The 15,148-nt window shown below is 36.4% G+C and overlaps 1 protein-coding gene across 1 annotated transcript; it reads right to left on the bottom strand.

Annotated features, from left to right (window-relative positions):
• Positions 1-2,586: 2,586 nt before the first annotated feature.
• Positions 2,587-13,186, bottom strand: LOC140156535 (cationic amino acid transporter 2-like). The gene is made up of 11 exons (XM_072179476.1): positions 12,955-13,186; positions 11,043-11,171; positions 9,817-9,972; positions 8,496-8,658; positions 7,881-8,023; positions 6,794-7,016; positions 6,036-6,175; positions 5,233-5,335; positions 4,565-4,749; positions 3,486-3,566; positions 2,587-2,813 (listed from the first exon to the last, which is right to left on the bottom strand). Exons 1-11 carry the CDS (start codon positions 13,184-13,186, stop codon positions 2,587-2,589), a joined length of 1,782 nt encoding a protein of 593 aa, XP_072035577.1.
• Positions 13,187-15,148: the final 1,962 nt, after the last annotated feature.

Here is a 15,148-nt window from a genome sequence, read left to right as displayed (position 1 = left end):
CTAAATCCTTCCGCATTTGGTGTAACCCTTGATAGTCCCGGTAAACATAGGTCGGTAGTGAAAACAAGTGGGTGTCCCTTGGGAGCAAGATGAGTAGCCATGATTGTTTATTATAATTAAATTAAAAGATATGCAATTGGTAAATGTTCAGAATATCACAAAATGATGCATCTTGATCTGGTCAAAAAGTTTGGCTCCCAAAACTAATCCGCGTACGGACATGGTAAGGAGGCATTCGTGCAAGCTGAAAATAAGGGTGGCGCTGTTCAGGTCCCCGTAGCTTAAAAGTTAGTCTCAACTTGTGTCAAAAAACCCATTTTAAATTAAATTTTAATCTTTATTTAAGACATTGGTGCTATCAAAATATGAAAAATGGTTTTACATGGGGTAGAAAAACAAACTTACTTTCATGTATATTTACACGTATTTCAATGGGAGTTTATTTAGTGGTGTGCGCCCTTCGAAGACTCATTTTTTTAGGCTATGGACATGATTGATACCTGATTTTAAGTGCCAAAAAGTTGAGATTTTTGCCTGAAACTTTTCTACTTGCAAAGAAAACATGTCTATTTTCTGTTACCGTGTACAAATACGCGATTTCATTCTTAAAGGCACACGAAATTGTCTTCAAAACACAAGTTCCCATCGAATTGACAATTTAAGACCGTGCTATAGAAATGAGCTATTTTGGCCTTAACATCACAGGAGTGGTCACTTTTGATTATCCCGGCGCAGAAAAACTGAAACATCTTTGAAATTATTTTGATGCAAAATGTAATTATAAGAACAAAACTCGTATATTAACGTTTTAAAATAATCACTGACCATTTAATTGGGTCGCAATAGACTTTGAAAGTCAATGCATGCTTTTTTCGTAATACACGGCCCAAAATGCCGGTATTTTTAAGATATTCTCAAATATTCAATTCCCAAGAGGAAAATATATCAAACAATTTGAATGATGGGTTTTCTTAATTTTAGATCTCGCCACAATAATACACACAACTTGGAAAATGAACATTTTAAAGTGCCAAAATGACGTTCCAGCTACCCATACCCCCAAACTTTAGAACATAGGCCTTTGGCATATCCGTATATATACTGCATGATAAAGAGCGGGGGGGGCTGAATGCTCACATACTGTTTGTCCACCATGTCATATTTATGATTGTAAATATTTTGAAAGAAATCAATCACTTTTCTGATATCAATGGGAATATAAATACAGTTTAACATGGCCTACTATGTTGCTGTGACCCTAGAATTCTCAAAAGGGCAAAAAGTAGCAAATTTTTCACTAGGTGCGAACTTGTTTGAAGCGCTGTTTTATAACTTTGGAGCGACTAGCAATAAAAAGAAATGACACTTTTTTAAGATGTTTAACACTGATTCCAAAAATAAGGAAAAACAAAAATATTTTGTTCTTAGAAGGCAGCACACCACTAAATCCTTCCGCATTTGGTGTAACCCTTGATAGTCCCGGTAAACATAGGTCGGTAGTGAAAACAAGTGGGTGTCCCTTGGGAGCAAGATGAGTAGCCATGATTGTTTATTATAATTAAATTAAAAGATATGCAATTGGTAAATGTTCAGAATATCACAAAATGATGCATCTTGATCTGGTTAAAAAGTTTGGCTCCCAAAACTAATCCGCGTACGGACATGGTAAGGAGGCATTCGTGCAAGCTGAAAATAAGGGTAGCGCTGTTCAGGTCCCCGTAGCTTAAAAGTTAGTCTCAACTTGTGTCAAAAAACCCATTTTAAATTAAATTTTAATCTTTATTTAAGACATTGGTGCTATCAAAATATGAAAAATGGTTTTACATGGGGTAGAAAAACAAACTTACTTTCATGTATATTTACACGTATTTCAATGGGAGTTTATTTAGTGGTGTGCGCCCTTGTCTCCTGAGTATAGTATAGCCAGTGGTAAACATTGTACAAGAGGTGCAGATAGCAATGGACTGAAATATAAAACGTGCGTATGCCTTTCAAGGTAGATCAATCAATAAGGCTTTCAACTAGTTGCGAAAGGTTGCGGGTTCGAATCCAGGCGGTGGTTCTCGTGTAAAAATCGAGTTAGCTTGGAATTTCCCTGGACAAGGAACTCACTGCTAATTGTCTCGTTGTAACCCGTACAATACCTTGTGTTGTTTTTTGGATGGTTAAATGATGTGGGCCGTAGCGGTAAGCGACAACCTATAAACTTTGCCGGGAAAGTGCGATGAGGCTTTTTTTTAATGGTGTACTCGGTGTACAACCGCTACTCATAAGGGTTGCTAGTCCGATAGTTCGATACAGTACCCTAACCCTAAACCACACCATATCCCTAACACGAAATAACATAACCTAAACGGACTAGCGAACGCTTTTTACTTTCGGGCTAACGAAAATATTTTCGGACTAGCAAACCTTAGGAACAACGGTCAGCTCCCGTTTATATACTCATATTCAAATAGAATTCAAAATGAATGGGATAAACATTTCATGTTGCACAGAGACTTTCACAGGAACAAGATGCTGGCTGCGCGATTGGCTACAAACCATTTTAATCATTATGACGTCTTTGGTGGTATCCATGCTTTATCAGGCTTGATACTCTGCTGGCGTACTTGCGTTGACATATACAGCGCCATCTGGAGTAAGCTTAATGCCACCATCGTCTTCTTCGTTCATCTCCAGGTCAATATTTGATAGAGACTGTTTTGGTGTTTTTCTTTCGTTAGGAATTAATAGAGGTTCATGCTCACAAATGGCGATTGTCTTACGCTCTTTACTGTGCTTGATTCCGTATGTGATGTAGATAAATAAGCCTGCGGGAACAAAAAACATTTAGAGAATAAAGGTATTGTTTTTAGCCGCTGCATGGAGTGCATCTATCGTCTCATATAACACGGGCGACATCATTATTTTAATAATGATGTCACGTGTTATATGAGACGATAGATGCACGACAGCGGCTAAAAACAATACATTTATTCTCATTCTTAAAAACTTGAATTCAAATAAATATATTAATAATTAATCATAAGTATACAAAATGCTAATCAAATTAAATCCTACATATTACAAGGAATTACATAGAGCTTAGAATCGATCAGTCCCGTTGTTTCTATGCACCTCTGATTGGTTCAAATAGCGAGTACTAGTATCGTGTCGACACTCATGCGCTAAAGTGTGCGATATTGTGTCATATCACTCGGTAAGAACCAATAAGATTGCAAGAACATCCTCAAGTGTTTAAGAATAACATATGAAAGCATATGTTGTTACTTTTAAAGTTGTATATTGAATTGCGGAAATTGTCGTCCTTTTATTTAATGACAATAATTTATATTGAACAATGGTCATGTTGCTTGCAAGTTACAATATCACATAACAAAGCGTAAGAGGAAGGTTTTCACTCTCCTCGTATCCAATATGGCGATTAGTTACAAGCCCATAATCCTCGAAAAGACCATCATTATATGATACCTAGTACTTACCTATTAACATAAATCCTGCATATCCAATCCACGTCCGTTTATCCATATGTAATAACAAGTAGATGTTAATAAATAGGCTTGCTGCAGGTACAAATGGTACCCAAGGAACTTTGAATATTAATTCAATGGTGTTTTGTGGCTGCTTCCATACAATAAATAATAAGATTGCAATGAAGAGACTAAATATACAGATAAGTGCGATAGCCCACACTTCACCATTCCCAAACACTATCAGTGCAGAAAAGGCAAAAAAGCAAACGCCTGGAAGAGAATGTGACAAACATGTCTTTAAAAATGGTGTTCAAACAGAATGGGGTTATCATATCACATGATATATTATGCCACGTATATTGTTTTCGGCATTCGCTACGTGAATATTTAATGCAGGTTTATCTAACATGGGTATCGGTACCTGAAAAGATTGTTAGGCTATTTTAAAACAATAAACAAACAAAGATACCCTGCCGACTTTCAGATTTTTAAGCCCTCGAACGCATTATGTGATAACTCTGCAAGTAATTAAGTATCTAAAATATCGCCTAAAATGTCGACTGATAATATGAAGAACCATTCCACTCAATATTGATACCAAACAGTTCAAAATGATTAAATTAATTTTAAAAGTGATTAAAATTTTAAAAGATGACTGCTTTGTTATGAGCGTTTGATTTTACTATGAAATGCGATATTTATGGTTCTGTTAAGGTGGTACTACACCCCCTGGTAAATTTTGTGACTAATTTTGCATATTTCTCAAAATAACTACACACTGGTAACAAAAGTTATGTATATTATAGGGGCAAGGAATCCAATTACTTCACTGACATTTCAGTGATTCAAGACAAGTGGTTCATTATATATGTTAAGAAGGTTACCTCTTTTCTTATCATAACGTACCGCTTTTTTTTTTTTCACTGAAATTCCAGTGTAATAACTGGATTCCTTGCCCCTATAATATACATAACCTTTGTTACCAGTGCGTTATTATTTTTTGAGAAAATTCAAAATTAGTCACAAATTTATCAAGGGGTGTAGTACCACCTTAATGGTTGTTTTCCATTTATTCTTTGACAACTTACAAAGTAAACAGACACATATCATGACAATTGTTGATGATAATCCCGTAGCCACGTGATATCTAGGTTTGAACATGTTATATAATATATTTTTGAGGGATGATTCGGTGAATTTCTTGGATTCTTCTATTCGGAATCTTGGATACAATATTGTGGCTGCAGCTGCTGAGGCTCCATCTGGTTCATATCTGATAAAATAGAAAAGGGGTCAGCCAAATACATCAGGTATCATGAGTTTGCATAATATAGATTGCAATGATATGCAATGTGATATACCGTTATAGCTAGTGTTGTGCATTTTTTACTTCAATTATTATAATATAGAAAATATGATCAACTAACAAAGACTAATTACTGCATCATGATTGGACAAAGTTAAGGCCCCGCATATAGTTTGGTCCTATATTGTTATCGGTACCCCGATAGGTACCGATGATTTTTTTGTCGTGCCCAGGAGCTGTAATAAATCGAGTATAATAATGAGCTATACTATGAGGTATAGTGCTATCACTTTATATCACTTATATAATAAACAATTGCATTATGCAAAAAATGTTCAGAGCCCTCGGTACCTCATCGGTGCACCGATAGCGCTGTTATCGCCATCGGTACCTTATAGGTGCACCGATAGCGCTATGTAACCAATCTAAACGTAGTACCTAACAACTTACCTTAATATGAGAACACATGCTGCAACTAAAGCATACGGAACCAGAGTTCCTGCAGCCACGATGTTAACTAAAGCTTCAATATCCAACATTAAACCAAGTACACCTGAATGATATGCAAAAATTATGTATCAACTTGAGAAAATCAAATAAACGTGTATTCCAGATTCGTAATGTATGCAATTCTTTTGATTCCGGTGACTTTACGTGGTTGTAATGTAAGTGATCACTTTAAATATTCGTTTTCTATTTCATATTTATGTGCTGTCACATCTTTACATTCAGCACGCCCCTTTGTACACAAGGCAAAATAATACAGATTGTCTATGGCACACCACATAAAATCTTATCAAAACCCAACTTGCGAAACTTTTGTTATTTTATTTTTGTGATAAAATTTCGTGTTTTGAAATTATTTGACTATTAAAACCAAAGTTAATACAATCAAATCGACTTCGGTCATGTAGACTACCGTAAAGATTCGCCTAATGGCGCTATCGGCTCCCTTGACATAAATGAAATTTTAGGCACAAACTAAATGAAAGTGCCGTCTCTTAAAAATCCTACTGGCAAATAAGAGCACGGACCGGGAGCACGGACCTTTAATTCTTGTTGGGATTTTCAGTGAATGGAGCTTTCTATTTGTACTATTGCGCCATTACCCGAATCTTTACGGTATATAATTGTCTTTTTGCCCTGTGTTTTTATCTCAGGGACGTATCAAATGCAAAAACGTGTCAACACATCAAATTTGGATCTGCAATAGATCGATAAATTTGCGAAAGGACGTCCCCGAACGAACTTACCAGATAGAGTCCCGCAGACTAAACAGGCAATGATTGGTGTTTTGGATCTCTCGCTGACCCATCCTAAACAACCGTACAAAAGACCATCTGAAGCCATAGAATAGATGTAACGAGGCATCGCAAATATACAGCCGAACAGACTGTTGATATAATATGGCAGCATCAGTGTGAGTACAGCAGATACTCCAAAGTACGCAAGTAAATCATTACTGCTTGAAATTAAAAATAATCAGATTATGCATGAAGTATTATCAAGCGGTTACTAAAAAGTGGCACCAAAATTACCAACATTTGCTGAAAGTGAACATTTCGGTGTGTCGCCTGGTTCCTTCCACAGCTTTTGGCAATACGTTTATACAATGTACCTGATAGAGATATATATATATCACGCATTCCTCTGCTGCTTCTTCGACATAAGCTTGTTAGCCACGCAATCAACAGCTATGGCCGGATTATGACTTTCAATACATGTAGGGCTATGATAGAGTTTAGTGAAATAGGGTAAAGCTCAATTTATACTCTATCGCTGACCGACGAGCGATTAAAGTGACCAATGCAACAAAATGCCCTGTACTTCATGGCTAAAATCCAATCGGTATCGTTCAGCGATGTAGTATTTAAATTCAGCTTTATAGGGTTAGGATTGGTGTTATATAGGGTTAGAGACTTAGAATTTATCGGGGCGAACATGTGCCGGGAACATGTGTAATAGCTAACAAACGGAGGACGTCCATATTTTACGTAAGCCTGTACTGTACCTTGTAATGAGACCACAAATTCCTCCTAGCGTAACAATGTACGTGGCGAACCACCACCCTACGCTATCAAATGCAACTGGTAGAGGGGCTGCTTCATCTAGGCTATAATATGGCAGCATCAGTGTGAGTACAGCAGATACTCCAAAGTACGCAAGGAAGACTATGAGCAAGGAGAGCATCGTACCAAGAGGAATGTTGCGCTGTGGTTTCTGAGCTTCTTCACCTGGTATAAATAATTAGAGGTAAATATCTATTGGAAATCATTAATATAATATTAAAATGTACTACTTCAACTGTAGACATTATTTGTTATTAAGTAAAGCGCTCAAAAACATTAGGCGGAGGCGCCGTGTTTAGCGTAAGGTTGGGATATTTAATTATATTCTTTATTTTACACCCTAGTAAGCCGATTGGAAAATTAAAGAATATAAAAAATATCTAAACCTACCGCTAAACACGGCGCATCCGCCTAATGGATAATTGTTATAACATAAGGCCAAAAAAATTGCTTGTTTGTCCTCCACAGCTTTGAAAGAGGAGATGCAGGTGGGCGGAATTTAAAAAAAAAAATTTTTTTTAATTTTGCGTATTCCTGGACCAAGCTAGAGCTAAAAGCTACAAGCATTCATGGTGACTTAAAAAACGACAACATTTTGTTTCTTTAATATGCAGAGTTATAGTTTGTGTTCATGTCATAGTCTTTTAATGATTTCAAAATGGATATAAATCCAATGTATTTTAAAGTCATTTATGATAATAGAATATGACATGAACACAAATTATAACTTTGCATATTGAAGACACAAAATGTTTTTTTGGGGCTTTTTATTTTCAACCTTAAAAGATCCTAGCATTTAGCTCTAGCTAGGTCCAGAGATACTCCAAATCTGAAAAAAAAAATTATTTATTAAAAAAAAAATTGGTCAGGCCTTAAACTGAGGAGCGGGCGGTGGAGGACAAACAAACAACTTTTTTTTGGCCTAATCAACTTCTACTGCTATGATCAGAAATCATATTTTAATTTAGTTTCTTTGTTAGGTTTTGGATGTTTGGACACCTAATGATACGATTAATAACATAACTGCACCTGTTTGTGAGATAACATCGAATCCTATAAATGCATAGAAGCACATAGCAGCACCAGCAACCACACCGTTAAACCCATATGGAAAGAAACCTCCCGTACCGTAGATAGGACAGTCTGCATCAATGGTCTCGTTTCCTATGATTCTAAGAGAAATATATTGATAGGTATTCACAACAGTGGTATTCACCCAGTTTCTGTTGATGGCGAATTGTTCCTCGGTTCCAAAAGTAAAATATTTCACAATACCCTCAAAGCAAAGCAATCACAGCAAAAAAAAAAAAAATTCAAAAGTAAAGAGTCAACAGATCATCTGGGAACAGACTTTTCCACGCATTGAAATCGTAATGCTCCTTCGCCTCAGAAGGTTGCTTCATACCAGTGGTTCCACGCACAAATTGGACTCCTCAGTCATAGTGATTGTTAATGATGTCATGGACGTCATCATCTTTCATGACGAACCAAATGACAACCTTGATGTTTTGATCAAGTTATAGCTAGGATGTCTGAGATCCAAATCGGAAAGACGTGAATTGGTGTCATTTCATATATGTTTTGTGCTATATTACGAACTAGAATATATTACTTTGAAAGTTTTGCTCGTTTCGTACATCATACCTTTCACATGGTTCTGTTGGTATATCAGATGCCGGAATGGACCAATTACTCCCATCTATCTTGAATAACCCACAAATGATGATATATACGATGACGTACATATTAAGCCCAGCAAATATATTATTGAATGTTGCGGATTCCTTCACTCCAAATATCATCATAACTAAATGAAAATAGAAGAAAATTTATTTGCATATACTTTTTTCATCAACACGTATAATAGTCGCGCTTGTAAGCACTCGCAACATATACAAAACCACCCACTTCTTACAATCCAATTAATTGCATTACCCATATATAACTATAACCGACGACCTCAACAAAGCCCAAAAGTTTTTGGCGACCAAATTCATTGGATCGTCTAGTATTCCATGATGAAATTCTGATACACCATGGTGACGTCACCAACAAAAGCCTCATACTCCACGAGGTCATATTTGAAGCTAAGTGGTTATTGAACTTACGCTACACAATTCCAACTGTAGTAAAAGTAACATCATTCCCCATCGGACCAGTTCTATATCACAATGTGTGTGTAATATAATAACACCTTTGAATGTAGAAGGTACAAAAACTCATATTCCAAAACTTGAGGTCAAATTTAAGCAATGATTGGTATAATGCTGGTGAACGATAATTAGTAGCTTAGCCGAGATGGTGTCACTTCTTCCTATTGCTCCCACCGAGAGGTATACTGCTGCCCACAGCTACACACATCGGAATCACACATAGTGCATACATTGGTACTACTTTGGTACACGGTTGTTTGATGTATATAGAGATGGCTTCATTATTAACTAAATGCAAACTATAGATGGCGCTATTTATCCTAAATCATATTTCTTTATTTGCAAGGGGTAGGTGATTAATACTGCCATTAAAACAGCTGGAATAGGTGAAACAAGCAACAAGGACATTTTATAAACATATTTTATCAAACATTAAAAGGAGTTGTTTGTATTAAAAGCTTGAAAGAGTAATTTCCAGTTATTAAATAGCGCCACCAATTTTGTCATTAATAGATACATTTTATATCCGAAAAAGCTAAAAAAATGCTATAAAAGTGAGTAATTTTGTAAAAGAGGGAAACTTTAAGTTGATAATGACTCAAAAGCGTCTGTATACATAAGCATGATATCACATTTAGGTGTTCAGGCCTAAGATTTGGTTTTACATGATGTTTTCTTTGAAAATCTAATAAATGATCCCATCAAACAACCGTGGGTAGTAAGAGTAGCCACATAATATAGGCTTAATATAGTAGCTGGGTAGCAGTTTATCTTTGGGGTCGACAGCAATAGGAATTTGGCAGTGTACTCACAAGCGAAGAACAAACAGAATATCAGAGCAAGGAAATCTGGAAAGTCTGCGAGTCCTGGATGGTCCATTGGAAAATGTGCGGTCATGTAGTTAGTTATACGGTTATCTATTAACGAATCAAGATATGCACTAGTGGCACGCGCTACCGAAGCACCACCTGCAAATAGAACAAGTACATGAAACGTTATGTGTTCTGTTAATAACACTTCACACTTTGTTTCATTGATGTGGCTCATTTGATAAGTTATGAAGGAACAGTGATTGAGTATAACCTCTGGACAGACAGAATTTTTAATTTTTAATATTTAGGTCGAACTATGTTCACGTGTTAACTTTTTACTTGCAACATTTTGTTGACATGCAAAGAATGCAATTGAAAACAAGTTTTAAAACGGACGAGAAGAAAGAAAGAAACAAAATGGCACTACACCACAATTGATCATTCAACGAATAATTAGAAGTACTCACTATATTACTATAATAAATTATTTTTTTATTTTAAAACATTGCATGAGCAGCTGGTTTATTTATTCACCATAATTAAGATTGAGGACTCAGATTTCAAATGAGGTCTTCATTTGGTCCCACAGATAGATGCAATGGTTCAGTTCAGTTTTCGTAAATCAGTTCTTTCATCAAATCTGTAATTTATTTCATCTCTGTCAACATCCATTGTATCCCTCTCGGTTTTCTGTATCTGATCAGTATCTGCTTTTTGTAACTCAAAACTAAAGATACGACACGAAGCCAAGTATCTAGCCGTTTGGGGTTTGTTCAATCAACACCAACTGTTAATCAATCCTTGTGAATAGACAATAGTCATAATTACTAAAAAGACTACTCTACTCCGTAGTCCACTTGCACATTGTACATACTTAGGTTGTTACCTTTGAATATAACTCTGATTTGTATTAATTTGTGTAAAGGGTCTGGCTAAGATCTCGTGATGGTTTTAAATCCTCCGAGCATGTGCCATTACCAAAAGCTACAGCGCACACAACTATCTGTGGAATTTTCGGAGCTTTGTGTTGGCGCAAAAGTTATAAACTCTAACTTGGTGCATGAACGTACGTCTAGTGTGTCTTTTATAATTAATAACATATTTTTATTTATCAAAAATCTGCCTAAATGACACAGTCTAATCGGAGTAACCAATGTTATGCATTATCAATTATTTGAACCGACACAAACATTGAACTTAATACTCAAATTGAAGTGAAATATTACCGATGCAGTTCTGAAGGAAAAGACTCCATCCTACAACAAATGCGAATGCTTCACCTACGGCGATGTACGTGTAGATATATGCTGACCCAGCCTTAGGGACTCTTGCACCAAATTCAGCGTAACATAGTGCTGTCAACATGAGAAAATACAAAGCAATTAGCAATTAAAACAGCACAAGTTAATAAGAATATCATCAGCACAAAATAGAACTACTGAGCCATATTTTGTAACACGGACTACGAAGGGGATTGTTGCACCCCCTAATTTTCAATTATAAACGTTGTATACCGTTATATTTGGTACTAGCTGTGTATAGCTATGGGTCTCCTCTATCCAGTGATACCAAAATAGGTACAAATATTCCTCACATAATGTCGCTATGACATCATAATGTGAGGGCGCCCATGCAAATTTGGGAAATTCTGGCTACGTACAAAAGTTCAGGCAAAATTGATTTTCGGCTTAAAATTCTACAAAAAAATGTACTAGCTGTGTATAGCTATGTCACCTAACTAACAAGTAAAAAGTCAGTAGCTCTTGGAATAATTTCACAAGAGCGAAATGAAACTCATTGGGCCTCACCAACCCCTCCTCTATGGTCATCTTTGATGGCCGGTTCTACACCCATGTAAGGTGCGCTAAAATGTTATCACTAGAATGAGCCCAAAGGATGGATCTACGATTAGCTCAGGTCTTTTGGGCGTAATTGTGATGAATAAAATCTTAGGAGGAGAGAGGGGGTGGTACAACCCCCGTCGTAGTTCTAGGGGTAATTAACAAGGTGCAATTGTATATATTTATAAGATTACCTTGATTTGTGTTTAACATTGCGTATTAGTAAAAATTACTAATATTACTGTAACATAAAACATATTCCGTCATCATAATAAATGTTGCAACTAGAAAGCACGTAGGTCTGTCATTTATCAGCAATTGCTCAAATTCCATATTGCTTTTAGGTAATATGCTATAAAATATTATTCCGACTCTAATAATACTGTTCATTAAAACAAGAGCAATAGCAATAGCCAAAAGACACGAAATCTAGATTTCCAAAATAAAATTAATCAATAGATGGAGAAGAGTCATAAGTCCAAAAAGCTTTAAAGTTAAGGTTTACCATAACGTGCCCTCTGTATACAAAACATTAATACTTTTAGGCACTATGCGTTGATCATGGATCAGGGATTTAATTTCCATATCATGTATTCTTTAAATTTCTTATTCTCACATAATAATACTGCTGCATGCTGGTGCTAGTGTAAATTGTATCAGAATAATATTGTCATTGCTTGACTTAATGAACTTTAAGCTTGTTCTAAACACAGAATATACAGTCAATATCGCGAACATATTGTATTCCAGGTGTGGCCGTTCTCACCATCTCGCTAACTTGAGATAAGTGCACCGCGTTCAATGCATTACAGGGTCAATGGCATTATGTAGTGACAAACGTAGTAAAATATAATTTGTACAGATATATCATTGTAATACAGATATCTTGAAAATTAAAGAGTGCACAAAAGGGAGCATTATTGTTACATTAAAATGTTTACACTCTCGAAGTTCAAATGTTTGATTACAATCTTTCTACCGCAGCAATGTATTCGATCTAAATTTGGAAAATTACAACCAACCCAATGGGCCTTTTTAAGTTGTAGTATCTGGCCGGGGTATCTGGGTTTTGTCACGTGATCAACCTGTGTCATATGCCTTGGTCATTTACCGAAAACTTAAGACGACAAGTTGTTGTTGATTTTAGATTATTCGATTACCGTTGATCAAAGTAGATAAAAGAAGCGTCTGATTTCTATGGCCTGATATAATTCATGAGCAATGTATATTAATTTGCAAATTACTTTGTATATGTTTAACAAACTACTAAACGTATTGTTTAGTACGTTAAACCTACCTGATAAAGTTGCAACAACCGCAGCCACGAGAAAGGAGAGTATCATTGCAGGTCCTGCTTTATGCTTAGCCACCTGGCCTGTCACTACATAAACACCTGCTCCGAGAGTCTTCCCTAGACCAAGGAGAATCAGATCTACTAAAGTAAGACATCGTCGTAATTGAGACTCGCCGAGTTCATCAGGATCTATTTGTTTCTTTCTAAACAAGGGTCGCACGATTTCGCCTATCATTATGCCTACTAGCTGTTTAGGGTGTTTGGTTATACGTTCGTTTTCTTCATTGTTTCGTTATCTTTTGTTTTACGATGGCAATGCTATTATCACTCTCAATTTCATCTTTGGACTTTGGTATGAGATATGACCTTGGCAGCGGGCGATTCCATATTCACTTCGTTAAGGGGTTACTACACCCCTCAATAAATTTGTGACTATTTTTGCATTTTTCTCAAAAACTAATAACACGCTGGTAACAAAAGTTATGTATATTATAGGGGCAAGGAATCCAATTACTACACTGAAATTTCAGTGACCCAAGACAAGCGGTTCGATACTTATAATAGAAAATAAGGTACCGCTAGTATGTACCTCATTTCCTATCATATTTACTGAACCGCTTGTCTTGAGTCACCGAAATTTCAGTGTAGTAATTGGATTCCTTGCCCCAATAATATACATAACTTTTGTTACCAGTGTGTTATTAATTTTTGAGAAAAATGCAAAAATAGTCACAAATTTACCACAGGGGTGTAGTACCCCTTAAAGCCAAATCAATGTGGAAATGTTCATCTATCATATGTCTATAGAGTGTTTATATGCAAAGGGTGGGGTCTTGAATAATGCACCAGCTCTTTCACGTTCCAGCATCAATAATTATTGTTCGCCTACATTTTATGTTTATTATCTTTTGCATTACACTTTGCATTATATTTTGCAATAAAGATTTGTTACCCTCGCGGGAATCATGGACATTGAACTTATTTAAATTAAAACGATATGTTTACTATAATTATATTAATTTAAACTCTAGAACTACGAGTACCAACCCCCTAAGATTTTTAATCTGTCATAAAAAAACGCCCGCGTTTACGCCCAAACGCCCCTAAGCTAATCGTAGATCCATCCTTTGCACTCATTTTGGTGATAAAATTTAGACCCCAGCACCTTACCTGGGGGCAGGACCTGCTATAAAAATGTCCATAGAGGGGGGGGGGTTGGTGTGGCCCCAATGATTTTCATTACGTTCTTGTGAAACTGTTCCAAGAGCTACTGAGGTGAAAATAACAATTTCCTTTTATATTTAGGAGAAAATTCGGTGAAAATCGCATTTTTGTAAAAAAATTAGCCTCAAATCAATTTTGCCTATACTTTTGTACATAGCCAGAATTTGCCAAAATTTGCATGGGCGCCTCACATTATTACGTCATAGCGACATTATGTGCAACAACCCACACCCCCATTGTAGCCCGTGTTACGAAATATGATAGTTGTAGTTTAAGTTGGTATGGCACTGCGCCGCAGCCTGCACAGCATTAACACAGTGCGGAACGCCAGCTTGCTATAGATAAATCCACCGAGCCAAGTGATGGTCAAAATTCATTCGGCCATTACTGGGTCCCCACCGCACCAAACTGATGTTGTGACGGCACAATTAGGTGGATTAAACCCGATTAAAAATCGATGTTATATTGTATTGTGTTGCAAACCGTCATCATTCTATTAACTACGTATAGCACGGGTGATAGAATGCAGTTTAAAATCCCCGCCAACTGAGGCCGCATCATTTCACATTTTAGGTGGGATGGTCTCGACGGGGACCCAGCAAAGGCTGCCATTGAGGTGTAGGAATGCTTGAAATTGGATTCGTCTATATACAAGGGATAACGAAATATTATTGATAGGAAAGAAGGAACTATAAACAAACCAGTTGGGCTGTGTGCCGGCCGGGTATCGTTTATATGGTTAATTAATTTCCCATTATTTAAATATTTTCACTTGGCATTATGCAATGTCACAATAAATAATTCAGTTGATTGCAGCCATCAAACCGTATACTATGTGGTTGAGTTTCTGATTTGAAAAGGCAATGCTGATTAAATCTGAACAGAATAGTTGATCTTTTTTTTTCGGAATAGACAAAATTGTGGTGTTCGGAAAAGCGGTCTTTCGACGAAATTATACTGCCCCTTTGGAATA

The sequence above is a fragment of the Amphiura filiformis genome, chromosome 7 (assembly GCF_039555335.1).
Source record: "Amphiura filiformis chromosome 7, Afil_fr2py, whole genome shotgun sequence".
NCBI classification, from domain to species: Eukaryota; Metazoa; Echinodermata; class Ophiuroidea; order Amphilepidida; family Amphiuridae; genus Amphiura; species Amphiura filiformis.
This window is presented reverse-complemented; position numbering and strand designations above follow the sequence as displayed.